Raw genomic sequence first — 27,611 nt, 5'->3', positions numbered from 1 at the left:
GGGATATTGGGATATTAAGCTCACTACAGGACTTGAGGATTGTATACTAAAAATATTTCTTTCCTAGGTTGGTGCAGCATGATAGAGTTGAATTTCAAGGATGCATTTGATTCCTTTGAAAGGCTAAAAAATGAGTCCAGGTGGTCCCAGTGCTATTACGCCTATTTAACTGCGGGTGAGTAGACCACTGCTCCTGTGAGTTAGCACGCACACATGGCCGGATGGGAGGATGATGGCCGGAGGACACAAAAGCTGTGTTTTTAATTTTCTCAGCTGAAAAAATTACCCTGTTAATGATTTGTACTACCAAGTAAATAGTGGAATACAGTGTTCACTCACCCAGCTGGACACAGGTCATTTCAGTAATATGCACCATACCCTTCCCCTGTGTCCCTCTCTGGGCTGGTTAGGTCACATGCTCTGTCTTGGAAATGCTTAGTGCAAAGTTCTCTCTGTTTTTATGCATTTTTCCCTAAGCAGTCTCAACCTACCCTTACCTTTTTCCTTTATTTTCTAAAATATATTTTTAATTATTAGAAATTGAAAGAATTTTAACAAGTTAACATGTCTTTGTCTTAATAGTTAAGTGGATTGTTAGTGCCTTGGTTACAAAGTTTCATAGATTTTGAGTAGTCCGCTCCAACCTTGTTTTAGCTGTTAACCCTGTTGTTATATTTATAGTATGATTTTGCAAAATGCAAGGTATTTCAACACTGCATATTATTATAGCAGAAGTACCTGTATTTTCTGATTCAGATATGAGGGTATGATGAGATAGTTAAAGATGTACTGCCACCTGGTGGACAATAGGGTTCTCTGTACCCTGAGAGAAATAAATGCCATTGTATTATAGAATTGTAGAGGTGGAAACGAAAGAAACCCAAGTGGTGGCTGTACATTTTCTGCCTCTAATGATGAGCTTTCCCATATACAGCCACATAAGTGATTCTTTTACTTAAAATTCAAGACTAAACCAAACGTTATTTTAAATGTGTCCTTTCTCTGAGTATTTGGATTTAATGAAACACCTTCTGTCATTCTAACTTCTTAACTGATTATTTAAAATAAGATGGAATTAACAGTGGCCAGTATGTATAGTTTGGATATTCTAAAGCTGCAGTCCATTAGCAATCAGGATGAAATCCTTTTGTACCCATGCTTCTTACTGCAGTCCCCACAGGGCATCCATTTTTCTATAGCTCTGTAGTTTATATTTGAATAGGATTATTTTCAATATACCGATTAGTATAGAATGTCTCGTACTTTAAATAGAATTTGCAGCCATCTCAGATGAAAGTAGCAGCTGTTTATTGAGCAGCCTCAGTGGGACCAATATGTCGAAAAGTGGATGAACCAAAAAAAAAAAAGAGAGAGAGAGAGGCTTACACAACAGTCCAACAATTGTTAAGGTATAATTGGGTCAGATAGTCACTTGTGGGCAGCTATTTCTTTTTGAATTTTTGTTGAGCATAAAACATGAAGAAATAAATGCATAGTGTGCCTATATAGAGGAGCATTTGCTCTCCAAATATCGGCCATGTCAGGATTATACAAGTTATAGGAAATGATAAAGTATGGAAGGCTGTAGTCCCTGCTTCTGCAAGGGGATTTTGTGCAGACGATAGGATGTGTGTGAATAGCTCCACCACAGAGACTACAGGGGGCAGGGAAGGGTCACTGTCAGGTGATCAGAGAGGCATCTTGTAGGAGCTCCTGTGTGAGTTGGCCACGAAGGAAAGGTACATGTTGACAGGCTGAGCTAGAAAGGATGGGCATACAGGGACCAGAGACATTGTCACCGGGGCTTAGTCCCTTGCACTATTTTTTTTTAATTATGATAAAATATACATGACATTCAATACCATTTTAACCATTTTTAAGTGTATAGGTCAGTGGCATTAAGTGTATTCACATTGTTATGTAGCCATCACCACTTCCCGTCTACAGATGTAGATGTTTTGTTATCCCAAACTGAAACTCTGCACCCATTAAACACCGATTCCCCATTCACTGTGCCTGCCCAGCCCCTGGTCACCACTTGTCTACTTCCTATCTCTGAATTTGACTTTTCTAGGTACTTTGTATAAGAGAAGTCATACAATATTTGTCTTTTCTGTCTGGCTTATTTTATTTAACATGATTCCCTCAAGGGTCATCCATGTCGTAGCATGTGTCAGAATTTCATTTCTTTTTAAGGCTGAATGATATTCCATTGTATGTTATACCACATTTTGATCATCCATAATATATCTGCCAGGGGACATTTGGAGAAGGCTGAATGATATTCCATTGTATGTTATACCACGTTTTGATTATCCATAATATATCTGCCAGGGGACATTTAGGTTGCTCCCAACTTTTGGCTATTGTGAGTAATGCTTGCTTTGAACACAAGTCTCTTCAAGACTCTGCTTCAGTTCCTTTGGGTGTATACCTAAAACTGGGATTGCTAGATCACACCTTTATACTATTCTTGTAGCTTCTCTGTAAGTTTGAAATTATACAAAGATTAAAACTTAGCCCCTCTCAAATTAGAATATCCCTTATGGAGTGTTGTAAACTTAGTCTTAATGGAAGAGCCAAGTGTCCTAAGTTCTGTTTAGGTCTCAAATTTATGATAAATCAGAGCAGCTCATACTTTCAATCACCTGCACCTTTTAAAGTAACTGTAACTGTACTGTGAGAGGAGTAGGTGGTGTTTATGCTTCAGAATCTCAGGTATTAGTGTCATAGAATTTCAAAGGTAGTTCAGGTACTGATGCTGTTGCTGTTTATGACTCTCTCTCATTGCCCACACTCACTTGCTTATTCTCTTTTAACGTTATGTGACAGTATAAGAATGTTATCAATTATCTGATAATGTTATACATTCTCTGATCTATAACATGATGGGATTGGTTTACAAAACAATCACTGAGCTTCCTTCTGGTTTTGAAATGTTATAGCTGCAACTGATGATCTCAGTTTGGATGAGTTCAGACCCCACATGTGGAACAGGGCTGCTGTTGTACATGGGAACAGGGTTGTCCTTCCTTTTCTTGTTTTAATTGTTTTTTTATTGAGGTATAATTGACATTCAGTTGATATCATATTAGTTTCAGATTACAACATAATGATTTGATATTTGTATGTACAAAGTCCCTTCCTTGAATATTTGGCCTGATTCCTTTACCATCACCTCAGCATCCTCAGCTTTCTCCAAGTCTTGCCACTTCTGTTTCTTTGGCTCTGCTGATAGCAGTCTACCCTCTGACGTGCCATGACCCTGTGCTCTGCTTGAATGAGCTCAAAATGTGAGTATAGGATCAGCTGGTTTTAGGGATGCTCAAAGAAGGAGGAACTAGCAAATCAACAGATGTTCCAACCGGAGATTGAGAAACGACATCTAAGACAACATCTAACAAAAAAATAGAAATGAGTTCAATGCTATAGGAGTTGAGAAGAGCGTGGCAAGGAGTAGTTGGTGGAGTTTCATTAAGGAGGTGGGACTGAAGCTGGATGTGAAGCTTGGGGAAGGGAGAGAGCAGGTGACACAAAGGGAGTGTGATTCCGCCTTTCCCCCCGGGGTTTGGGGTGGGGTGAGGGTGGTGTACAGACTATCACAATTTTAGCCGTCCTCCAAGGCTCAGCTTGACTCCTACATCCTCAAAGCTTCCTGATCACTCCAAGGAGAAACTATCCCTTTTCTTTCTGAAAATGTCCCAAAGCACTTTGGTCTCCCTACTCTAATGGCTCTTATCATTGTATACATGGTAGTTATGGGATTGCGTGCATGCTGAAATTTACGTTTCTTCAGGGTGCAAGCATGTGTTTCTTCTTCACATTCTTGCTGGTGGCTTGTAGGTACTAGGTGGCCAATGAACATATGTAGGACTTTCGTGACTTTCCAGGCACAGAGATGGCCTTCTTCCACCATGAAGCTCTCATGATCCTCTTAACTACTCAACTACTTAACTACTTGATTTTTCCTAGATTCTTTTTTATTTCACTTTCTGAGCATGTAGGCTCCAACCAAACCGTATACTGTGACAGTAGCTAGGGATTTTGTTGCATCCAAGACTGTCCCCACAAGGAGACTAGGACCATGGCATTCCCATATGTCCCCCAAAACTTCTAGGAAGCCAGCACCTGGGAAATAGTTGTTGAATAAATGGATTGATGATGTACTCATCATTAGCAAGGTGGTGTACTCCTTTATGTAACAGTTTTTAAAAATGTTTGCTCCCTTTTTTCCTTTGGTAACATTTCCAAGTCCCATCAACCTTTAGTGGCATTTCCCCCCTAATGCTTAAGAGATACAATAATGATTTCTTACAGTTTGTCAGGGAGCCACTGGTGATGTGGATGGGGCCCAGATTGTCTTTAAAGAAGTTCAGAAACTCTTCAAAAGGAAAAACAATCAGATCGAACAGTTTTCCGTGAAAAAGGTACGTTGAAGCCTACTGATCTGGTGTGTTATTTATGATGAGCATTTTTAACCAACATTGCCTTCAACAGGTTTTAGGAAATCATATTCAAAGCTGGCAACTTATTTGCCGTGCAAAATGCAGTTCACCACTGTGGAAAGAATTTATTCCTGTGGTCATACCTGCACTTTGAAAGTTAAGTGCTTCTTTCGTTACAAATAATTAAAACAATTTGTTAGTTAGTTTGTTTGTTTGTTTTTTAAATAATTTGAGTTATTACAGACCCTGTAGAGCTATATGGAGAGGCAAAGCATCTGTCTAAAGAGGTAATTTTAGAAAAATACAAATTGGCAGACACTAGGCAAGAGATGGACTGTTGGTTTTCAATATAGTAAACGTGTCACATTTTGACCTAATAAAAAAATAAAATAGTATGCATCAAATATACCAGCAGAAAGGCTCAGGATGGTAGGGACAGTGTCTCTAATTCTACATTTTTAAGAATAAAATTTAGCTGAATTACTGTGGGTTACTTGACACTTTTTATATCTAGAATTTTCTATCATTTTAGTTTTACGGAATGAACATTTAACGACTCAGTTTGAGTATAAACTGGGTTGTAATGTGGAATGCCACTGAGGGCATTGCAACATTGCAGAAAATTAATTCAATAAAACCATAACTAACAGGCATCTGATATTACATCTTCCATATATACCCACTGAGTTACTTGTCACACAGCTTTTATCAAAATTCCTTTGATTTAAACGAAAACAAATCTAGTTTCATCCCCAGATTTTCAGAATATACCTAGATCTTGATTGTAGATTGAGTTGAATAATGAATGAAAGGCATAACTACCCAAAATATCAAAAATTAGAAAGCAAAATTTTTTATAGGGGGAGAAATTTTTGTTTTTAGCTTTTTAGGAGGGAGTGTTTGTGTGGAATATGAACTGTGCACTTTTAAATATCTCCAGAATACATATTTTTATTTGAATTTTTCTTAAAATGTCTCATCATTCTAACTACTTGCAGGCTGAGAGATTTCGGAAACAAACGCCAACCAAGGTGCTTTGTGTGCTGGCCTCCATCGAAGTGCTGTACTTGTGGAAAGCTCTTCCAAACTGTTCCTTCCCCAACCTACAGAGGATGAGTCAAGGTAAAAAACAAAAACTACACGTCGGCTGTTTCTTCAGTTCTGCTTTCTTTAGTTTCTCATTAATATTTCCGGATTCAGAGCATACAAAGCTGTCATTCTTGGGTAAAGGGTGTCGTGATTAAGAGAGTTCAGTCACGTAGATGCTAGGAGTGGGAGGCCCTGGAATGTACCGACACGCTCGCGTGGTTAGTGGTGTATGGGGATGCACACTGATGGTGGGTATTTAATTCTGTAGCCACAGCAGTTGCTGGAAGCATACATCTTTTTTTCAGTGACGGTACTTTGATTTGCATTCATTAAAATTCACGGATATTAAGTGAATGGTTCAGTGACTTTTGACAAACATGCACTATGGCGTCCACCACCACAATCAAGATACGGATTATTTTGACCACTCCTAAGATTTCTCTTGTGCCCATTGTCTGTCCGTCAGTTCCCACCCCTGATGCAACCACTGTTCTGATTTCTCTCTCCACAGATTACCTGTGTCTGTCCTTGAACTTCATATAAGTGGGATCAGACAATGTGTATGTTTTAGTGCTTGGCTTCATTTGTTAATTATAACCTGTGAGATTGATACACCTTGTAGCCTGTATCAGTATTTCTTTCCTTTTACTTGCTGAGTGGTACTCCATCCTATGTCTATACTTAATGTAATTTGTTTGTTCATTTTTCTACTAGTGGACGTTTGGTTTGTCTCTGGTTTTTTAGCTATCATGAATAAAACTGCTACAAACATAAATGTACAGAATAAGTATACTAGCCTGTTGCACGGACCTTACGTGCTCAGTTCTCTTGAGTCAATATCTAGCAGTGTAATTAGAAGTCTACATTTTCGATTCATAGATTTAAAAAAGTATATTGTAATTAACTTTCATAAAGTCATTTTTATTGTTATAGGAAAAGTTCACGGTGAGAATAAACTAAATTTTTAAGTAAAATAAAGCTTTCTTGGTTATTAAATACTGTGACATTTCCCCTAAAGATTTAATGGCAGGCATTTGAATGACACTTTGTAGTCTGGCAAATTACTTAGTTTGCTCTACACTGCAACCCAGGGAGGTAGGAAAAAGCAGACAGTTTTGTCATACCCATCTTATGATGAGGAACCTGGGACTTGGGACAGTTAGGTGACTTGCCAGCTCCTATAGGAGCAAGTGTCAAGGCTGCTGGTGTGAAAACAACACATTGAGTAGCAAAGCTTTAAGCTTTCCTACACGTAGCTTCATCTTCTCAGGAGCGTGAAGATATTTAAATCATGCAGCTCAAAGTGTGATTATAAGATGAGACTGCTATGTTAAACTACAAACACATACATCCAAAAAGATCGTTTCATAGAAAGTAATTACCTTTGGAAACGTATTTGTATTCACATGTATCCTACCCTTTTTCATAAAAGATTTAATATTAATATTTTGGCTTATTCAAGAATAATTTTAGTCACCATAGAAAATTGGTCAGATTTCTCCACAAACATACTTGTTTTTGATCAAATATAGCATTGTCTATTGAGTCACATACTTTTATCATCAGACTTCCCTGCAGATGCCACCCTCAAAGGTCAAAACTTTTGTTAGCACTGATCAAAGTAATGCAACTCCAGAAGAAGTTGTGCACAGAGGCCCTGTCATTAGAGTAGGCATGTATCCCTCCTAAAGGACTACTTGAAAGGAAACAATTTTCCTGAATGCGCAAGTCCTACCGTGTCCATTTAAAAAGGATATGCCTAACTTCAAACCCATCCCTAGTTGCCAATGCCAGTCTAGAATATCTACCAATGTCTAACTCAAAGGAACAATAAAGAATCTTAAGTATTAAGTAGTCTTTCTCACGTACAAGCAAGCACATGATCATGTATTTTGAGATAATTCAAACATAAAGGCAAATATAGAATAGGTAGTAATTGGGAGGCACAAGAATGATTATCTTTTAATGTGACTATTCTCTGAACCCTTTCTGGGTATCAAATAAATAACAAAGATGTGGTCATGGAGAGGGAGGCAGGCTCTGGAGTAAAGATGAGATAATTCTTTAATGTCTTTGTTAAGAGTTAGCCTGGTTTTGTGATCTATTAATTAGATTATATCATTCCCCAGTGTTAAGCAGTAATGATCCAAATCAATTCAACCATGTAGAGTACTGTGAAGATCTTTGTAGAGGAAGGTTAAATTTCAGAGAAAAAAAAAAAAAAAACTGGTAGTGGATGAATAGTGATCAAATGCATTTATTAAACTCTTTCCATCAAGCCCACATAGCTTTGTGCATTTAGCTCATCAGAGGCCCCATCTGTAACTCTCTTCATCAGCAGAGCTAGTTGGACTCTTAAACCCTTGGCTTGTGGTTTCATTCCTAGCCCTTCCCTCTCCCAACCTCCCGTCTCCACTGTATTTTTCCTCTGCATTTTAAAGACGTTTCTGTGTATTCTCAGCAGCACCCAGAGTGATCCTATTAAACTAAGTCATATGTCATTTTGTGGCTCAGAACTCTCTATGGTCTCACCTCTTCAAAGTAAAAGCCCAGGTCCACTCGGTGGTCCACAATGCCCTACAGTCTGTACACACAAACGCACGCACGCACACACACACACACACACATCCACCGCTTCCAATGCCATTGCCTCTCACTATTCTTCCTCCTTGCTCACCAGGCTCCAGCCACACTCCTCCTCCTCTTCATTAACGTACCAGGCATGTGCTGGCCTCAGTGCCTTTGCACTAACTCTTCTTTTTGTCTGCAAACGTTCCTCCAGACATCCACACGGCTCCACTCATTTCCTTCAGATCTTTACTCTAATGTTACCTTTTTAGTGAGGCTTAAGTTGTACCTTTCTGCCACACATGTGTGCGCTTTCTCTCTTCCTGGCTTTATTTTGTTTTTTACCTTAGCAGTTACACTTCTTTAACATACGTATTTAACCTATTTGTCTTCTGTATCATCTATCTCCTCCACAAAATGTTAGTTTTTTAAAGATAGGACTTTTTTTTTTTTTTTGTATTGCTGTATTGTAAGCACCTAGAACAGCCTAGCACATAGGAGGTGCTTAGTAAATTTTAAGTGAATGAGTGAGTGCTTGAACTGCATTCCCCTTTCCTCAATACTGCTGTCTTAAGGTCATGTGAATCCTTTTCATATGTACGCATTCCCAGCCTAGTTTTTGGAGAGAACTCTTGCTTCTATAGGTTCATATTCTATTATTTACATTTACCTCCTGCTACTTTACCTAACTCTTCTAGTTGTTCTGATACACACACACATATACATACATTTATATGTGTGCATGTATGTGTGTGTATGTATGTATATATATAAAATCTTATCAAATCTCAGTATTTTTATTGGTCCATAGAAATACTTCCTTTCTTCCTTTATTAGTTGCTTCAGCATATTTCCAGTTTCTAACTTTTTCATTTCCTTGGAAAACCTCCGTATCATCCTCCACATGTAAGCCTGTACTCCACGGTAGATGGCAAGCTTCTTGAAGTGGAGGATCCATTCTGATCCCCTCTCAGTGACTAATGCAGTACCCATATAAACATGTAAAGGTGCCAGTTACATGATTTATGAAATTAATATGCAATTTTAAAAATATATTAATAGACTTTTTTAGAGCAGTGTTAGGTTCCCAGCAAAATGGAGCAGATACCCACATACCCCACCCCACCTCCATCATGCTGCCTCTCCATCCATTGACATTCCCCCACCAGAGAGGTATATTTGTTACAACCGATGCACCAATATTGACACACCATCACCCAAAATTTATAGTTTACTTTAGGCTCGCTCTTTGTTTTGTATGTTTTGTACATTCTAGGGGATTTGACAAATGTATTCACTCTTACACTCACAGATAGTATCATAGAAAATAGTTTCACTGTCTTAAAACCCTTCTGCTTCATCTGTTCACCCCTCCCTCTCCCCAGATCTTTGACAACTGCCAGTCTTTGCTGTCTCCATAGTTTTGCCTTTTCCAGAATGTAATATAGTTGGAATCATACAGTATATAGCATTTTAAGATTGGCTTCTTTCACTTTGTGATGATATACAATTTTGAGTCTTCATAGCCCTCTGAAGTTTGGTATCTTTGCCTTTCTTTGACTAAGAGTATTCACTTTTAGATTAGGAAGGAGAATCTTCTGAGTTTCAGGTGGCAGAATCATGAACTGAATTAGTCTAAACAGTGAAATTCTTAACTCTTGGTGATATTTAAGGAATTAAGTGAGTCTGCTTCCTTCCTGCTATTTTCATTTCTCTTTAAGCTTGCCATGGAGTAGATGACTCATCTGTCGTTGGATTAAAGTATTTGCTTCTTGGTGCCATACACAAATGTCTGGGAAACTCGGAAGATGCTGTTCAGGTAAACTGTTAAATGTTGGTGTCGTGGTTAAGGAACATAAACTGTGTAAATCTATATATGTGCTTGTGAGTAAGAAAAATGAAAAAGCATTAAAGCCAAATCTCCCATAGCATTGTGAAGATACTTTATTCGATTAATGTCATCCTCTCAAATGCTAGAAGTTGATGATGGTTAATACTAGTTTTTAATGTAACTTCAGATTCTTAAAATACTTCTTTACATACAGGCTTCTTTTTTCTGGTACTAGCTTTTTATCAAAGATGACAGTCTCAATTGGAGGAGGAGGAGGAAATGAGGATGCAGACAGTTTTGAAGGAGCAGAGAGTGAAGCCTCATAGTTAGATAAATACAAAAATGATCAGGTGTGTTAGTGCGTGCTCACTTTTCATCACTCTATAACTACGAATTACTGATGCAGTACTGGAGGTGAGGCCTAGGAAGTTGTTGGATTAAAATAGTCTGTGTACATTCTATATAAAAAAGAATGATTCATTATTTTCAAATTTGGAGGGACTTTTCTGAGTTTTTTTGTTTGTTTTTTGAGAAGTATATCCCATTGTTATTTTGATTACTCTTTGAAAGAGTTCATGTACAGTAATAGACTTTGGCTTTTAAATCCTAGCGTGTCAATGCACTTGTATTATAATTTTAAATTAATACTTCAGTATGAGGATGAGTGGGAAGGAATAAAGATACAGAAAGAGAAAATCTGATATAGAATATAGAAATAAGATGCGTCACCCTTCTTGCATCCTGAAAATGTGATGAGCCTTAGTAGGAAAATGACCCTAATAAGGGAAATCAGTTAATTCCAGTGACATTTGTATTACTTTCAGTTCTTTCAGCGAGCTGTTAAAGATGAGTTGTGTCGTCAGAATAATTTATATGTTCAGCCATATGCTTGCTATGAACTTGGCTGTCTTCTATTAGACAAACCAGAGGTAAGATCTTACATATTTTCTTAAATAATGTTCATCACCAAAACTGTGCAAATGAGCAAGCACAAAACATCCTTAGTTTAAAATAAATTAATTAAACTTAGTGTTTTTTGTTTGTTTGTTTTTTTCCCCCTTGATTTCATGTAGGATGAGCCCAAAAGCTACTAATTCTATCTGTGTTTACAGAGATAATGTCTTCTCTGGAATTAGATTTATAAATGTAACTTTTTGGGCAAAAATTTATTTGAGGGAAAATCATTGCCGTTTTTAGAATGGAATGATATGTAATGCGGTTTATTTAGAAGAACACAGAATTGCATTATTATTCTAGTAGTTCTGCCATTTAGTGTAGGATACCGGTTAAGTTACTTAACCACATACCTTCTTCCTAGAATTTAAAACAGGATAAAAAAAAAATATCTGTCTTGTCAATTTAATAAAGATTATAGTGAGAATGAATGAGGATGATGTGTATGATTACTTAAAAATTTTAGAATATCATATAAATTTAAAGTGACAGATACTATTAAGATACATATTTAAGTGTACAATGAGGGAGTTTTTTAATAATAGGATTACAATAGTGCTGGATTTGCTTGATACCTTCTTTTAGAAGCTCAGTTACATAATATTGGCTTTATAAAATTCTAATTTTTAGTAAGTTCAACTCAGCTTTCAAATATATGGACTTTCTAAAAGTTGAACTACATCAACAGAAATATGATTATATATTAGAGCATACCCCTTAAATATGTGGCCTGTCTTGCCAAAGATAGGCTTTTAATTGGTAAGACTTTTCATCTGAAATTCTAATTTTGCCAAAATAGAAAATGCAATTTTAATGAATTTTCGTAGAAACTCCTAACACTGTAGTCTTTATTTTAAGGAAACTTTTACTTTTAAAACAGCCTAAAATACATACATAAAATATAACAAGAGTGGTCTATTTTTTGAAAAGTTAAGTTGATGTCCTCAATCAGTAATGCCTTCAAAAGGAGAAATAATTTGTAGACTTCAAATAAATCTTTTAATTATCACCAATTTTAGGTTGTTTAGTGAGGTCTTAACATGAACTACTATAACTCTTTTAAGCTGTTATCCTTTATAGAATTACAGTGAAGATTATGAAGATTATTCATCAAATAATGCCTTAACGTAAACATTAGCATCATTAAAGAAAAATGGAGTCATCGTAATTGAACGAGCAATTGATTCACCTCTTTGTCTACTATAAATTGTTTAATACATCCTCCTATTATGACATTTTCTGCTTGAGTATATATAAATATAGGTATTAAGAGATACTGTTTTTCTTACATTCATAGACTGTAGCAAGAGGCAGAACGCTACTCCTTCAAGCAAAGGTAAAAATATTGAATCTCTCTCTTTCCAGGGGCCCTTCTTATCCTCTGTGCTATAACTTGAGTCTGAATTCAAGAAATTTTGTGAAATGATTGTCCTGATTGATATTTCTGGAAAAGAAATGTGATAATTGAATCAGTGAGCACTTGATTTTTAAGTGAAATTACCAGTATCATACGAAACTCCCAGGAGATTGTTCATCCTGCTTTATAAACACTTTTCTTATTTGCGTGAGAAAATAACTTTTGATATTTCATAGCTACATTCTTGAATTAAGAATTTCTAACAACAACTTACATTGAGCACAGTTAAAGACTACTGTGTCAGGGATAACATGAGAAAAATGTTCCAAAGACAGCATTCAGTTGACATTTTAAAAATGGACACAAAGTTTGAGGTTCGGGGAATAAAATCAGGTGATGCGAAGCCTTTGGTGAGAGTATGTGGGATTTTACTTTGGAAAGTACAAAACAGTGTGGGTTATACTGCAGTAGTTCAGAAAGCTTAGCTGACAAGAGTCCATAAGTATCTTTCTTTGGTCTTCCAGGAGGATTTCTCTGGCTACGACTTTGAAAACAGATTGCATGTCCGCATCCACGCTGCTCTGGCCTCTCTAAGGGAATTGGTTCCTCAGTGACAGACTTGGAGTTTCTGCTCTGTCCCTTCCCACCTAGAATCTGCACTTTAATATAAAAGCAGAGGACCATGCTCATATGAAGACTGGCTTTTCTTCTGAAGACCACCTGTGCCAGGGACACATTTTCCCAGTTAGGCTGACATAGTAAAGATCTCCTCTTTTAAACATAAAGCTGAAAAGTAATAATAATGATGATAATAGTAATTATAACTAACTACCTGGGGAGAGGGTTAAGTGACCTTGTTTAAGCATTTTAGTTTTGTGATTTATTATTTTTAAAATAAAATCAAACTAAATATTCAACCTGTGACCTTGTAGGAACGCCTCCCTTAAGCACACATCTGATTGGGTAACACTAAGAAGTACCTGTAAAATTAACAGTATCATGACATAGCATTTCTATTGTGTTTTGAAAAAATAAAAGTGCTTTCTAGTGTTCTACTTTATCCTCCATCCACTCCTGCAAATAATGTAGAACAGATATTTTCCCCACTGTCTGGACAGTGAAACTCAGGCACCGAAAGGCTAATTATCTCAATTCTTCCTGTTACCAGTGGAGCAATGAATAGAACGCAGATCTCCAGACCATGGACCGAATATTCTTTTATTGTAAAAAATATGTTAATAATCCAGAATTCCATGTTTTCCTTATTAAAAAATAATTGCTCTTCAGCTGAAGTTGTGTCATCAAAAAATATTTTTCTCTAGATTTTCTACAAAATGTTTCCAAGTGACAAGCACTTTTTCCTTTGAAAGTCAACCAAGTAGAAGCAAATAGTTTTATAACCAAAGGTATAACTGTTTTACTAATTTATTAGAAAGCCTAGTCTATAGACTAGATAAATAATGATTACGTTTTAAGAGTTTCCCGCTGTGAAATTGTGTAATAACCAACTTTTGAGAATCTTTTAAACATATTACTTGAAAAGATCATTCTTGAAAGAACAGATTTTTTTGCCTCAAATATTTGCTAATGAAGAATTTGCTGGACTGTCTTTTGTTAGGATTTAATAATTTTCCCCTTAGCTCAGTTTATGTGATATTATAAAAAGAGCTCAAAGTTATTTTTAATCCTTCGTTGCTAATTTTTATTGTCATTTAATTTACCTCTTTGTCCATACTGCACACCTGTGGTTTTAAAGAATCAAAATACCTCAGTCACTTAAGAATTTCTACCATAATTGTATGACTAATGTGGCTCAATCTTAAAATTGGATTTTTAAAAAATTTATATTGAGCTAAAGAGTATCACCTTGGGGTGTCATTTGTTTACATATCCTTTTAGCTGAAGGACAGCCTCATCCAATTATAATTCTTTAATATTTCTTAACAAAACATGGGTGGGAGCAGCTTAAAGTGTTGACAGGTTTAATCTACTTAATCTAATTCCTTGACCGAAATGATTATTCTTTACTGATTTTGGCTAAACTCTCTTCATATTTCCCCACTTCCAAAGCCAAAATGTTTATTCACATTGACTTTCTTTCTGGTGTGAATCGTGCATAGATTTTAGATAGTAGCCAGAAAGGAAAGATTGCTATCTTTCATTCGGGAAATGAGTAGATCTAGAAGCCAAGTAGATGCTTTCTGAAGAGAAAAATTAGTGTCTAAAAATATTGGATGCCTGGTTTCATCCAGGCTGAAGGGAAGAACATTTTGAATCTTTAAAATATAGCTCTTGCCATTTTGTTGTCTTCGCTGTAGTATATGTGAAAAGTCAGGATTGTGGAGCATTTCTGAATCATAAAGTTCTTGTTTCAGAGTTCGAATATTGTTCAAACTTATTCAGTTGAATTTTCAGTCCAAATATTCAAACTTGTTATTCAGCATTAAAGATTACAGTCCAAAATTTTTTAAGAACCATTCCTGCATTAACTGCTTTAACATTTTTTTATTTCTCCTTCAGGATTTCAAATAAGTTTGTGTTCAGTTCACTTAACTGAATAGACAGCTTTACAACACCATCAAGTAGATTTTCTTTAATAGTCAAAGAATAGGTCTGTTTATAAACTCTTTCCTAGGTTTGGTGCGTAATAGTCCTTGTGGTTTATCTCTCTTAATATGGTGATAGAGCATGGAGAAGGAGGTAGGTGGTGATACTAAAGACTAACAAAAGTACAGTTTAAGTACACTGTACCATTAGATTACTGAAATCTGAGTACATTTTTTTGAGTCGAGTAATTCTAACAGTTACCTGGCCTGCGTGCCATTACTTATCCAACCTGTGAACTACCGTGATCTGCCTAGAAATTTAGTTTGGTGTAAATTACTCCTTACTCCTTGTTGATGAAGAAAATAGTCATATAAGTGGAGCCATTTGCATTTATGTGTGTACAGTCCAAATATTCAAAGATTTCAGTCCAAATATTCAAACTTGTTATTCAGCATTCAAAGATGTACTTTATAATTTTTTAAGAACCATTCCTGCATTAACCGCTTTAACATTTTTTTATTTCTCCTTCAGGATTTCAAATAAGTTTGTGTTCAGTTCACTTAACTGAATAGACAGCTTTACAACACCATCAAGTAGATTTTCTTTAATAGTCAAAGAATAGGTCTGTTTATAAACTCTTTCCTAGGTTTGGTGCGTAATAGTCCTTGTGGTTTATCTCTCTTAATATGGTGATAGAGCATGGAGAAGGAGGTAGGTGGTGATACTAAAGACTAACAAAAGTACAGTTTAAGTACACTGTACCATTAGATTACTGAAATCTGAGTACATTTTTTTGAGTCGAGTAATTCTAACAGTTACCTGGCCTGCGTGCCATTACTTATCCAACCTGTGAACTACCGTGATCTGCCTAGAAATTTAGTTTGGTGTAAATTACTCCTTACTCCTTGTTGATGAAGAAAATAGTCATATAAGTGGAGCCATTTGCATTTATGTGTGCTCTTTTTGTATTGGTATCACTCCTTCTTCCCTATTTTGGAAGCTCTCAGATGGATCTTGTAATTTATAAATGTCACATATATTTTTGTATTAGATTGTGCCTATGAAGAGAGAAGTCTCTAATGTATGTCTTATGTACTCTGGACACATAATTTGACACACGTGGAGGCATGGTTTAATAATGATGTATATGCACCTTTGTGGTTAATATATTCAAAATTTTACTTTTATTGGATTAGGTATCTTTATGATTTTAGCACATGATAGTGAAATATTTGAGTAAAGAATTATTTTCTGATGTCACAGAAAATTAGAATAGTTATTGGATATTGTATAAGTCAACTATTTACAGAATTTGCACTTTATATTTCTGCCAACTAAAATGAAAGGACAACGCGTACCTGATTTTTACTTGATTGCTTCATTAAGCAAATTGTGGTGGCAAGTATTTAAATATGACTCTGTACCTGTGAAGATATACATTCACACAGTCATGATGTACTGTTTGGCATTTATATATTTTTAGATCCTGTTGGTGTTATATTTTGTATTTAAAAAAAAACAAAAAACAAAAAAAACCCGTATCATCACAAGAAGCTCATAGTAGAGGAAGGAGACTTGGAAGATAGGAAGAGGAAATACAGAAAGAAAAGGACAAGGGGAGCAAGAAAATGGAAAGTTGGTCCATTAAAGATGTGCCCTTCAGTAAAGTGTGCAAAAATCCTCAAGTGCTCAGTGTAATTGGCTTCCTTGTGAAAACTAGCAACGGGGCTGAGCTCTAGCTCCCAATTGACTTGGGTATAAAATAGAAGCAACACACTTGTAAGCAAGGTGAGCTCTAGTTTATACTTTCTCTTCCCAAAGGCCGGTGACTCTCAAATTTTAGTTTTACAAATTAGTCCTCTCTGAGATTCTGATTTCTGTAAATTCTAGGGAGGGCTTAGTATTTTTAACAAGCTCCTAGGGTGATTTGATGCAAATAGTCTAAATTAGACAAACATTGACCTACATTTTCACCTTTTGGTAAATAGTAAATCTGAGAGAAGGATCTAACACAATTGTGTAGCCAGATTATGCTCAGTCACAGTATGTCATGGGGCAGTCGAGGAAATGCTGCTCACCCCTTGGCTTTCTAAACTAGGAGGTTCCTGAGCTGAGTTTTGTTTTGTTTAATTAATTTATTCTAAGCTGAGTTTTAAAAAAGAATGCAATCAGGTGAAAATGATGGCTAGAAGGATGTCTCAGGCCTTGTACCCCCATGAACAAAGGCGCAGAGGTGACAAACAACATGGGTATTCAGAACCAATCTCTAGAGAGTCAAGTGGAAAGGAAATGGTAAGGTGAGATGGGGGTTATTTGAGGTCACATAAGAACCTTGGGCTTCTATAGAATAGGACTTTGAGGTGGGGGCAAGGGACAGGGAGCAATGGATAAGAGCGGATTCATATTTTAGTTAGATCTCCAGTGATTAAAAGGGAGGTGAATACAAGGATAAGAAAATTGTAAAGCCACATCAAATCATTAGTTCTAGAAATCAAAGTAGCAAATAGTGGTTTAAAAATTTTTGGTTAAATGTTTTCACTAACAATTTGCATTTCAGAGAGACTTGGACAAAACCGGCATTGGGGAAATGCGGAAAGTAAAGCCTTGCCGCCTGAGTTACAGGTATTCTGCATAGTACTTAACACCTAGTAGGTGTTCAAGATGACCCACCTAGTTAGGCTACACAAGCATAATTGTCTCTAATTCCAAATGACATCATAAATTGGGTCTCTAATGTTTGCACTTGGGTTTTTTTAGTTTCATTATACTTTTGATACTTAAACATTATAAACCAAAGCATAAGAAATTATGACAGCCTCATTCACTTCACTTTTATTTACACGACCAAAGTGGTGCCAGGGACAGTGATGGACCAAAAAAAAAAAAAAAGGCGCTCTGCAGGCCTATCATATCAAAATCTAAAAGAGCATTTCTCCTTTTAAAATATGCTTGTGACAAGAAAGAACTTGTCTGCCCCATAATGAGCACTTGGTAATAACTATTAAATGGATGAATTAATATCTCCAGAAAATGCTGTGTGCAGCATAGATATAGACTTGGAGCTTCAACATTGCTTTTATTGCAAAGTGTTCTAGAAGCCTTAATTTTTCTCTGAATTAAAAAAAGGTTTTTGTCAGATGTGTGCCCTTACATTTAATGGTAGATTTCCAGTGGTTCTTGTTGATTTTTGAACATTTGAAAATCTGTTATAATGAAGGCTGCTTAGAATCTGATAATCATGATTATGGCATTATTTAATGCCTAGCACAAATATACAAACCTGAATACGTGAAAAGGCAGAAAGTGGGTATTTTAAATGAGCCAATGTTCCTTTAGTTAAAATAACTGATGTGACACACTAATCCTTGACTTGCAACCTGTTGCTGGCGAAGGTGTGGTTTGGGGAGGATAGGTTATGGCTGAGGTACTGCCAAGACTCCAAATTTAAGAGAAGCTTCAGGATTAATGCCAAATTTCCACAGGTCATTTTCTTAAGAGGAAAAGTACTGTGTTGCGTAAAGTTGTTCTCTTTATACTAGTGTTTGTTGTGTACACCGTGGCAGAAATTCTTCTTTGAAAAAGTGACTCGAGAGTAACATGGGGGGATGGGTAGTGTGAAAGGGAGAGGAGGTGGCAGCGAGATAGAACTGCCATAAGTTTATTTCTCTTCCAAATCATCTCTTATTTTAGATGGAGCGACCAAAAGCGGAGAGGCTGTCGCCTCGACCCCTGGCGGTTTGGAAACGCCAGTTTCCCTATACCCGTTGGTGCTCAGAAAAGATGGAAGCAAAGCCACCCTGGCCCGCGGAATTCCGGCCTTTGTCCCTTTCGGCTCCCTATTGGCTGGGGCTGCTGGAGCCCCGCCTCCTTCCATTGTGGGGGCGGGGTTTTGTGACGTACTCCTTGACGGTTCCCAGGAGTATAAAAGGCCAGCTGGGCGCGCTGACTCCTTCAGGAGCCGCCGGCAAGGAGTCAGCAAGGAAGCTCTTTAGAACGTAGCCGGAAAGAAGGTGGGGCAGTCCCCCCTGTGCCCCGGAGGCAGTTAGGACGGTTCCTTAAGTGTTGGGGAAGGCGGAGGGCCACAGGAGTAGGAGGGCCGTGGGGAGGGGCTGGCCACACCAGTGAATGTGGCAGCAGCCTGGCCTCTCCTGAAATAGTTGATGCGCAATCGCTCACATTTCACTGCCCTCTCCAAACCAAATGGCAAAACAAGCCCAGGCCCTGCCGTCCCACTGACCCTGGCGTAGGTCTTTAGGATGTGAGTGGTGTGTTCCAGTTACATTTTCTGTCACTCCAAAGCTCCCACTCGCATCCTCAGCCAAAGGCACTGTTTCCCTACGCAAGTGTTTACCCCCTGTGGTAGTGGGTAAATGGAAGTTCACAGTTTGGCGCAGGGGTGCAGGTTGTAAAATTTGTTACTTTTGAAATACTTTTAAAAGAGATTTGGGGACAATTGTCAAGCTTTCACTTTCCAGCAACTCCTAATGTATTTGGGACTTTACCCGTTTATATATTTATATTGGTGTCACAGTATTTCTCAACGTGCTCAGCAGAATTCCTTACATGGGATTGCATAGTAGGCTGCCCAGCATCCCTGGTCCTGGGGCATTAAATTGCCCCACAGATTCATGAAGTCTGTCAAGGTGTGGAACACTGTCTGGGGTGGGAAAGATTAGGGTCACTGTATGGCTGCTCGCCCCACAATTGGTAGCACCAACTGCTGCCTGCTTGCAGAGAGGGTGTTAGTTCTATCATGGCTACGGGTAAGCCACATTAAAAACATGACCTATCAAACCCATATTGGAGTGCAAAGGGTATACTTTTAAAAAAATTATATAATTACAGCCTATGTCCCAGTCTGTGTCCCTTAACGTTTTAGCATGTGGGTCTGCCAAAGCTGCTGGTTTTTAAAAGATGGTTTAATTTAGTAAAGCTCGTTGGATGACACTCTGGTAGTAAGTTTTCATTAAGGGATTCAGTGTACTTATGTTCTCAAAGGGTTTGCTTTGGCCAATCCAGATTCATGTTTTTCCTGACCTTTGGGAAGATGAAATGTGCTTTTAAATATTCAGCATTTTGCTGAGTTGCTTTTTTATTGGAGGTTGGCCACCTGTATAATTTCTGTAACTAAACTGTCACTTAGACCCATGAAACTCGTTATCCTATTTACTGTAGGAATGATGTTGAGGACATGGTTCATTATATCACACACTATTTTCCTCTATTTGAGGACTCATAGGAGAAATTTTTCCTGGGTCTCAGGGTCCAGAATGGCTGTGATTCTCCTAAGCAATTTTTTTTTTTTTTTAAATCTCAGAAAACCCGAATCATTTATCCAACTGTTTCCTATCTTGTTAGGGCTGCTTGGTAGTTCAGGGGCTGATTTAACACCCCATATCAAAGTGTAGGATCTGTGGGTTGTATTTGAATACTAACCTTACCTGTGGCTTCATCCTAGTTTTTCTACCATAATTTTTCATTTACCACTGGACTGATTTCCTTAAATATTTAATTTTCTTTGCAGGTATTTATATACTTTAATTTTTTTTTTTTTTAGAATGAAACAGAACACACGGACACACAGTTTAGGGTGGCAACCTCTGCAACTCTTGAGAATTACAGGTTCTACTGTGCAGTACCCTTGGTACCACTTAAAATCCAAAAAGGCGGGAGAAGGGAGAGATAGAAAACTAGGGCAGAGGTTAAGGGAGGATATGAGAAAAGAGGTATGCACAGTGGTGAGTGGTATAATACCACATGTAATTTATGCCTATTCTGAGTGTTAAATTTAAAAAATGTAACTTAGATGATCAATGTGTCTAGGGATATATTTAGAAAAATGAGATAAAAAGATATTTTCTTACAGAAACCCTACTTTATAACTCTACTCGCAGTATATACAGAAAAGCCAGTGCCCCTGTGGTTAGAAAGATGTTTAGACACAAATAAATCAGCTTAATTTATTTTTCTTGAAATTTTCTTGCACAAAATATTTACTGAATTTTACAGAAACAAGTTTTGTTGGTTTTTTGTTCTTTGTTTTTAATATCCTGGAGTTCCTGGCAGGGCTTTTCCCATGGATTTCTTTAATAGCACCTAAAAAGCTATTGGTAACATGATTTTTTTTAACTACCATCAAGAATTAACCCATTTTACTAAAATAAACACTGAGAGATTAGAACTAAAGCTAATAATTTTAACAGATGTGTCCTCAGAAACTTTAGTTAACTCATAAGAAACATTTTGTATAGAAAATTTTAACCACAACCTTTTTTATAAGACTTTGTTTTTCTTCATTTTAGTTGAGATTACAGACATCCTACCAAAATGATTTCTTCAAAGCCCAGACTTGTCGTACCTTATGGCCTCAAGACTCTGCTCGAGGGAATTAGCAGAGCCGTTCTCAAAACCAATCCACAAAACATCACCCAGTTTGCAGCTGTTTATTTTAAAGAACTTATTGTGTTTAGAGAAGGTTTGTTACTGCTTTAGATTATATGTTTGTTGCTGTGAAAAAGAAAGTATTTTTAAGTTGGGATTTTTTGTAACTGATTTCCTGTATTTATTCCTTCAGAGAAACCTTCTCTGGATATAAAAGATCTGGTTAAACAATTTCATCAATGCAAAGGTAAGTACCACAAGTGGTAATAATTTAAGAATACCGGTTATAAATTATTGCATCATTAATAGCATATGCTCAAACTTAAGATGCCCACAAATGTTTAGCTAATCATAGCTAATCATACTGTTTATGTTTAAATAGTCAAAATGCTAATGCTTTATTATTATTGAATCAGGTTTTTTTAAATCTGGGGACTAACATTTTGGGAGGATTCTAGATCTTAAAAATGCAAAAATAAAAACATCTTTTACAAACCATTTGGTATAATGAGACCTAGAACAGTGTGTGTAAAACTATGACTCAAACCCTTTCCAATATGCCCTATCTTTAGGGAAGTACAGTGAACTTGAGGAGATTTGGATTTTGTGGTCATACTCAAGTTACAATGAAATACATTACTTAGGGAAGTTGTATAGACACTCTCCTTGGGAGATTTTTACAAAGAGAAGTTTAACCACCACCTTTTTTTTCTCCCCAAGATGATTTAACTGCAGTCCAGGTTGGAGGGCAGGAAATCAATTAGGTGTCACTGACCATCTTTTCTGTATGTCTCTATGTAGAGAAGAGATTGTTTTTCATATAGAGTGGTATCCTCCAGGCTCTTTGACACAGGCTCTGTATATCTGCTTATAAAAAAGGCAGTGTTTTATGTGTAAATATTTATCTTATGTGAACACAACAACATGAAATTGAGCAAGCAAGGAGCAAAGAAAAAGGGGGAGAAATGAGAAAGGCAAAGTTCACATGATGAAAATTTAGGAAGATCACTATATAAGCAAAAGGGTATATATTGGTCAAATCTGAAGGACAGGCATACATGTCTAATAGAATGGTAAGAAAAAACTTCTGGCAGAATTTTGTGAAAAAAAATCAAGACTCATGGGTCAGTGTGGGGAAATAACTAAATTTTGGAATGATCATAGAGAAAGGTGAGATCACTGAGTTTCAGCCACTTTTATACTCTGCCACTTTGGTGATGTTAATAGATAATGACATAGCCAAGATAGGGAGAAATCAGGTGTAAGACCTAGGAAAATATAAAAGTCATGAGGGTTTGGACCTGCAGTGAAAGAGACACCTAAAACAGACAGCAAGATTAAAAATAGCAATAGTCAGCATTTGAAGGGGCAGGAGAGTGAATCTCCATGGTTTAGGAATATTTTATTGCCTCGTCGGGCTCCTTCTCTGCAGGGTCCTGATGGCATTCTCAGCTTACCACAGGAAACAGGTCCAAGATTTGCTTACCACCAGCAGGGTATACAGACAAGTGCTAGAACATTGACCCTCCCCTTCTCCATAAGCCTGGTTTCCCAGGCATTCAAGGTTATTATGCTTTGTACTTGTGTCCTCTATACTAGGAGCTATGTTTGAGAGCTATGGGAGTATGCAGGCTTACTCTATTTGAGAATGGTGATGAAGTCAGTGACTCTTCATGGTGAAAGGTAATTAACTGGTAGCCTTTGAGGCTAATTTGTGTACTGTAGAATTTACTCACCATTCAACTTAGCAAGTAGACTAAACTGATGTGGATTTTGGTCCAACTAAGTTAATGTCTTTGAACTCAGGGTTCAAAATTAACATACTGAACTAATGGGGCAGCCATACTTTGAATTGAGGCAAGGCAGGTAGGTGATACTGCTGCTTTTCTTCTCTAGTAACTACAGATATCAAGGAAATTGACATAGTATACAGATAATCAATCCTAAAAGTAGGCTTACAGTATGGCCGTAGAAACAAATTGCTCTTTAGGCAATAGAGTAGACGTGAACATTACTTGTTTAGTTTTCCTGGAAGATGGGAAGGTAATATGAAGGTATGACCAGAAAATACAGAGTTCAGTACTACTGTCTAATATCAGCTGGGCTCATTTGTTTGCCTTTTATTGTCATCCCAAATGGACAAACAGGATCATTAACTCAGGTCCTATCACAGAGATGGCACGAGCCCGCATATATCCAGGAAAGCATCACTATGTTTATCCACAGATAAACAGGCACCATAAGGTTCCCCCTTGGTATAGGGCATATTCTCCCCTGAGTGACATTCTCCTTCCTTCTCACTGGTTTAATTCCTCGACTGCTATTCTTTTGGGAGCTCTGGGTAAATTTGGCTGCATGGTGGTTCAATATTCAAAAATATGGGTGGCATCTTCATTCTCTAAATGGAACTTATGTGGATCCCAGAATTAAATATGGATGGTGGCATATTCCTTTATTGGTTCCAAGGATTGTAGCTCTTCCAGGCTTTCCATGACTCACAATATTGGGAAAACCATTCTTTGAGGACTAAGTCAGGTGACCCTTATTCTGATCTTTCAGTCTCTTCAGCATGAGGCTATATCCAGCCTAAGGACAGCACCAGGTATTAGAACTCAGTGATGTGGGCAAGAGCTAAATGCTATCCGTAGTGTATTGGTCTTCATTCATCTCCCAGACAGCAGATGCGAGCATGAAAGACGTGTTTCATAAGAATGCTCAGTGGGAATGCTGTATCTGCCAAAGTTATTCCCAAACTAGTTAGTTCACTGCCTAGTGGCATTACTACCAAGTTGCCCATATGCCTGGAAAGCATGGAGAGCTATGGGAGTACATCCCTACATGTACCATTTGTGTTATTGAACACTTCATCCTGGGCTTTTCCTTAGAAGGGGCCTCATTTTTGGTAGGCCTCACCATAGGGCCAGTAGTGTTTATCCATCTTCCCAGTGCCTTCAAAGTTTTCTGCAGTAAGGTGATGGAGGAGGGTGGGGGGAAACATGTGGGAGCAGACTTTTCTCACTTTTCTGTTATCTCTCATCTTTCCCATTTTTCCAGAGCCTAGAATCTTTAAGCTGGTCCTTACAATGATGTAAGCCTTCATTGTGGCATTTTACCCACACGTGTCCATTTCTAAGGCAACTTATGCTATGAAACACATTCTTAGATCCTCTTTCTGCAATTTGATTAAACAGACCTCACTACCATATGAATCAAAGAAAGTTCTCCCATTTCTCGATCTTCTCAGGAGAGTTTCTTCATTATTCAAATGAAACATTAATTGGGATATTTTAGGCAAAAGAATTGTCTTTCAAGTTCCACCACTTAGTATATGCTAGGAAAAGGTGGCAATGGAATTAATTGAGTAGCTGTTTTGTCCTAGGCACTTAAAATACATTTCCTTTATTAAGACAACTTCATAAGGTAGGTGACATCATTGCAATTTGACTCAAGAACTCAAGAGAAATCTGATGCTTGGGAGTGGTTAAAAAACTTGCAATCTTCTAAATATTAAATAATTGGTAGAGTTGGGTAGGAAGCTTAGATCTTCCTAGTAACACGACTCATGCTCTTTCCACAATAGTTAGTAACATGCTAGGCTTTTGCTGGAAAAACCTTAAATTCTTGAACTGAAAGAGTAAAGGGAAAGGAGTATCAGCTCCCTTTCCTCTCATTATCTCCCACTGTTTTACTTCTTCATGTCGCCTTCTTATGTGGAACCTGTAGCCCAGATTGTGCTAATTCTCATCTTTTCACCACTCAGTGAAAAGGGCAGCGGTTTCTCTTCATAGTAGTAAATGAGATCTCAACAGCACCATCACCTTCCATCCCCCTAAGTCTATTTGAGTCCCGTTTCCAGTGTTTGCTCTGTCTTGGCTTCCAACATAGGTAGGAAATAACCACCTCTTTTGAAGTATCAAGAAGGCCTAGCCCACCTTGATCTCCCACCTGAGTTACCCTGTTGACTTTCCTAATGGATCCTGGACATTCTTGGCTTGGCCACATAGCAGTAATTACAGTCATGAACTGCTGCTGATCATCAGGCCCAATTTCAGTTTCTATACAGCACCATAGCTATGCATAGCATAGTTATGCATATCATTAAATATTGCCTTTTTATTCATATTAAATATAATTTTTAGTTTCTTATGCCAAATTCTATTTTTATGCATTATTTTTACAGTTGGTTACATATCCTATTGGCTATACACTCTTGCAAACAAATAAGGAATATATCTACTTCGGGACTGTCTGTACTAAATTTTGTAAAAGTCTGGTAACACTGCACTTTCCTGGGCATGTTTTCAAATAAGGCTATGCTGACTCCCTGAACACAGTGATGGGTAGTATGTCTATAAAAATATTTTCTTTTGAAGTCTACCATTTGCCTAGGCAAGGTTGTTAAGAATTTCATTACCGTGTAAGAATTTCATTAAGTTTAAAAACGGTTTGAATGATCATCTGGCAGTGTTTTGGGGAGAGAGTCTTAGGTCCTTCATGCTATTCCATTCTGATAAGTTAATCAGTTGGGGAATTGTCTATACTAAAAAAGGCAAATAAATTATTGAGCAATGGTTATATTCAAGAATTAGAGTCAGATTGTTAGACTAGAGACAGAGAAAACAGTGTCAGGATTAGGAGAGGAGAGGCCTAGGTGGCAAGCAGACATGGCAAACCAAGAAAGCTAGAACAGGAAACCAGGTTGCCAAGATGAGGTCAGGAACACTAGGAGACAAGAGTCAGTATGTGAAAGAACAACGTCTGCTATCCAGAAACTTTGGTAGGTCCCTATAGTTCACAAAATCCAAACTCTTCAGTGTTGTAGGGATACTTTCGAAAAAATATGAAACTAGTGTATAATTATTCCTGTTTGTCCTGTTGCTCTCTACTCACCGAAGCATTCATTTGCCTTAAGGAAAAGGCAAGTAGAACATGGGGCAAGGAAGTTGTTACTCAATACTGAGTTTCAAAAGTTCATAGTAAGAAAGCTAAAACTTTGGAGTTTTGTGGGAACCTGTTTTTGTTAAGATTTTCTTGAAATTTCCAGAGCTGAGTTTTGATTTAAGAGCCAAAGCTACTAGAATCGAGTTTTTACTTTGTGTGAGCCATAGAGGAAGGGGAAAAGGGATAGGATATACAGTCATTTCCTGCTGCAAAGGAAAGGGAAATGGAAAGTCCTTGGCAGTGGGATTGTGGTGCTTGAGTGTGGGTAGCACATGAAGTGTACTAGCAGCTGAGATTGGAACTGGAGACGAGGTAGGTAGGTAGAATCTCTGATTTAATTCCATAAAACCTGAGTAGGAAGCTTGTTTTTTGCTTTCCTGGGTGCTGTCTAGAAGAATGCATACTTCTCAAAGAAGCTGTGTGATTAGCATGGCACTGCATTTAGCAGGACAGATTCTACATTCTGCACCTACACAGTAATTGTCATGATCAAATATTCAGTACATAATTGTTGAACAGAAGAATTTCATTTGAAGCAACAGATTAGAAATAATGGAGAATCTTTCTTAGATGGGTCTGAGATATTGCTGGTTTCCTGTGACCTGTGTATGGCTTTTAGTATGTCCATATGTGTTTAGATTGTCCCAGAGTGCTGAATAGCAAGGAATCAGCATGGGAAAAAAGTGACGTTTCTCAACCTGCTAGCAGAGAGCTATTGTACATGATGTCCAAGCTAGGAATAAAATAAAAACTGGCCTCAGATGCTAAAGAGGACCAAATTAAGAAGGAGATCTCCCAGGCCCTGAGTGAAATAAGTAAACTGGCCACATTTTCCAGAAAGTAGAACACTCGAGCAGTAAATACAACTGAGTCAGAGGCCAATACCCAGAGCCTAAGCAATATGAGTTATGCCTTTACCAGAGGTTAACTGAGAGCCAGCAGAAACTGACAACGTGTAGATCAGAGCCAGAGCTTATTCTAGCATTCAAGTGCCCTCTTTAGAAGTCAGAGAACCTTTGATAAAAGAATAATACTCCTAAAGACTGAATAATTAACCAAAAGAGACCTTTAAACTAGAAGAAACAAATATTTTTAACATAGTTTTGCCACTTGGAAATAAGCATTTTAATACAAACTGAGATTGGCTAGAGAAAGTAATGCTTTCTAACATGTTAAGTCATAGTATATAAATTTTTATCCCTTCATAAGACCATGGCATGTAAAGATTTCTATGGTTTGAATTTATCCTACCTTTGCAATCATCTCATTTCATATCTTCATAGACCTTATGCAACAGACAGTTGACTTGTCATCACCTGAAGTAATTTCAAGTCATTTGATTTTGATTTATGCTACTTCTTCCTTCAGGAGTTCCCCTCCCTCCCCTGTTTACCTTTTAAGTCCTATATATCCTTAAAATCTAATTCATTATTTCATTTAACAAATATTTCAATTCCTACTCATTGCTAGATGCTGTGCTAGGTGTAATCAGTAGGGA

At 37.3% G+C, this 27,611-nt stretch overlaps 2 protein-coding genes across 11 annotated transcripts in view; both read left to right on the top strand.

The window, feature by feature from the left end:
- The window catches only part of TTC39C (tetratricopeptide repeat domain 39C), an 87,252-nt gene extending 73,722 nt beyond the window's left edge, over positions 1 to 13,530 (top strand). For both annotated transcript variants that reach the window (XM_015595727.2, XM_006920025.3), the window contains exons 8-14: positions 68 to 175; positions 4,318 to 4,427; positions 5,444 to 5,567; positions 9,824 to 9,921; positions 10,758 to 10,862; positions 12,185 to 12,223; positions 12,769 to 13,530. In XM_015595727.2, the coding sequence (XP_015451213.1) occupies positions 68 to 175; positions 4,318 to 4,427; positions 5,444 to 5,567; positions 9,824 to 9,921; positions 10,758 to 10,862; positions 12,185 to 12,223; positions 12,769 to 12,858 (674 nt within the window). In that variant the 3' untranslated portion in view covers positions 12,859 to 13,530. The remainder of the gene's footprint in view (positions 1 to 67; positions 176 to 4,317; positions 4,428 to 5,443; positions 5,568 to 9,823; positions 9,922 to 10,757; positions 10,863 to 12,184; positions 12,224 to 12,768) is intronic.
- A 1,666-nt stretch (positions 13,531 to 15,196) lies between these two features.
- The window catches only part of CABYR (calcium binding tyrosine phosphorylation regulated), a 22,045-nt gene continuing 9,630 nt past the window's right edge, over positions 15,197 to 27,611 (top strand). For 3 of the 9 annotated variants that reach the window (XM_025038663.1, XM_025038659.1, XM_025038656.1), the window contains exons 1-3: positions 15,197 to 18,801; positions 21,094 to 21,266; positions 21,366 to 21,419. In XM_025038663.1, coding sequence (XP_024894431.1) covers positions 21,119 to 21,266; positions 21,366 to 21,419 — 202 coding nt within the window. In that variant the 5' untranslated portion in view covers positions 15,197 to 18,801; positions 21,094 to 21,118. The other 6 variants (XM_015595723.2, XM_025038658.1, XM_025038657.1 and 3 more) reach the window with 6 other exon arrangements.

Source organism: Pteropus alecto, unplaced genomic scaffold (genome assembly GCF_000325575.1).
Source record: "Pteropus alecto unplaced genomic scaffold, ASM32557v1 scaffold146, whole genome shotgun sequence".
Classification (NCBI taxonomy): Eukaryota; Metazoa; Chordata; class Mammalia; order Chiroptera; family Pteropodidae; genus Pteropus; species Pteropus alecto.
Note: the sequence above shows the minus strand (reverse complement) of the source record. Positions and strands in the feature narration are given on the sequence as shown.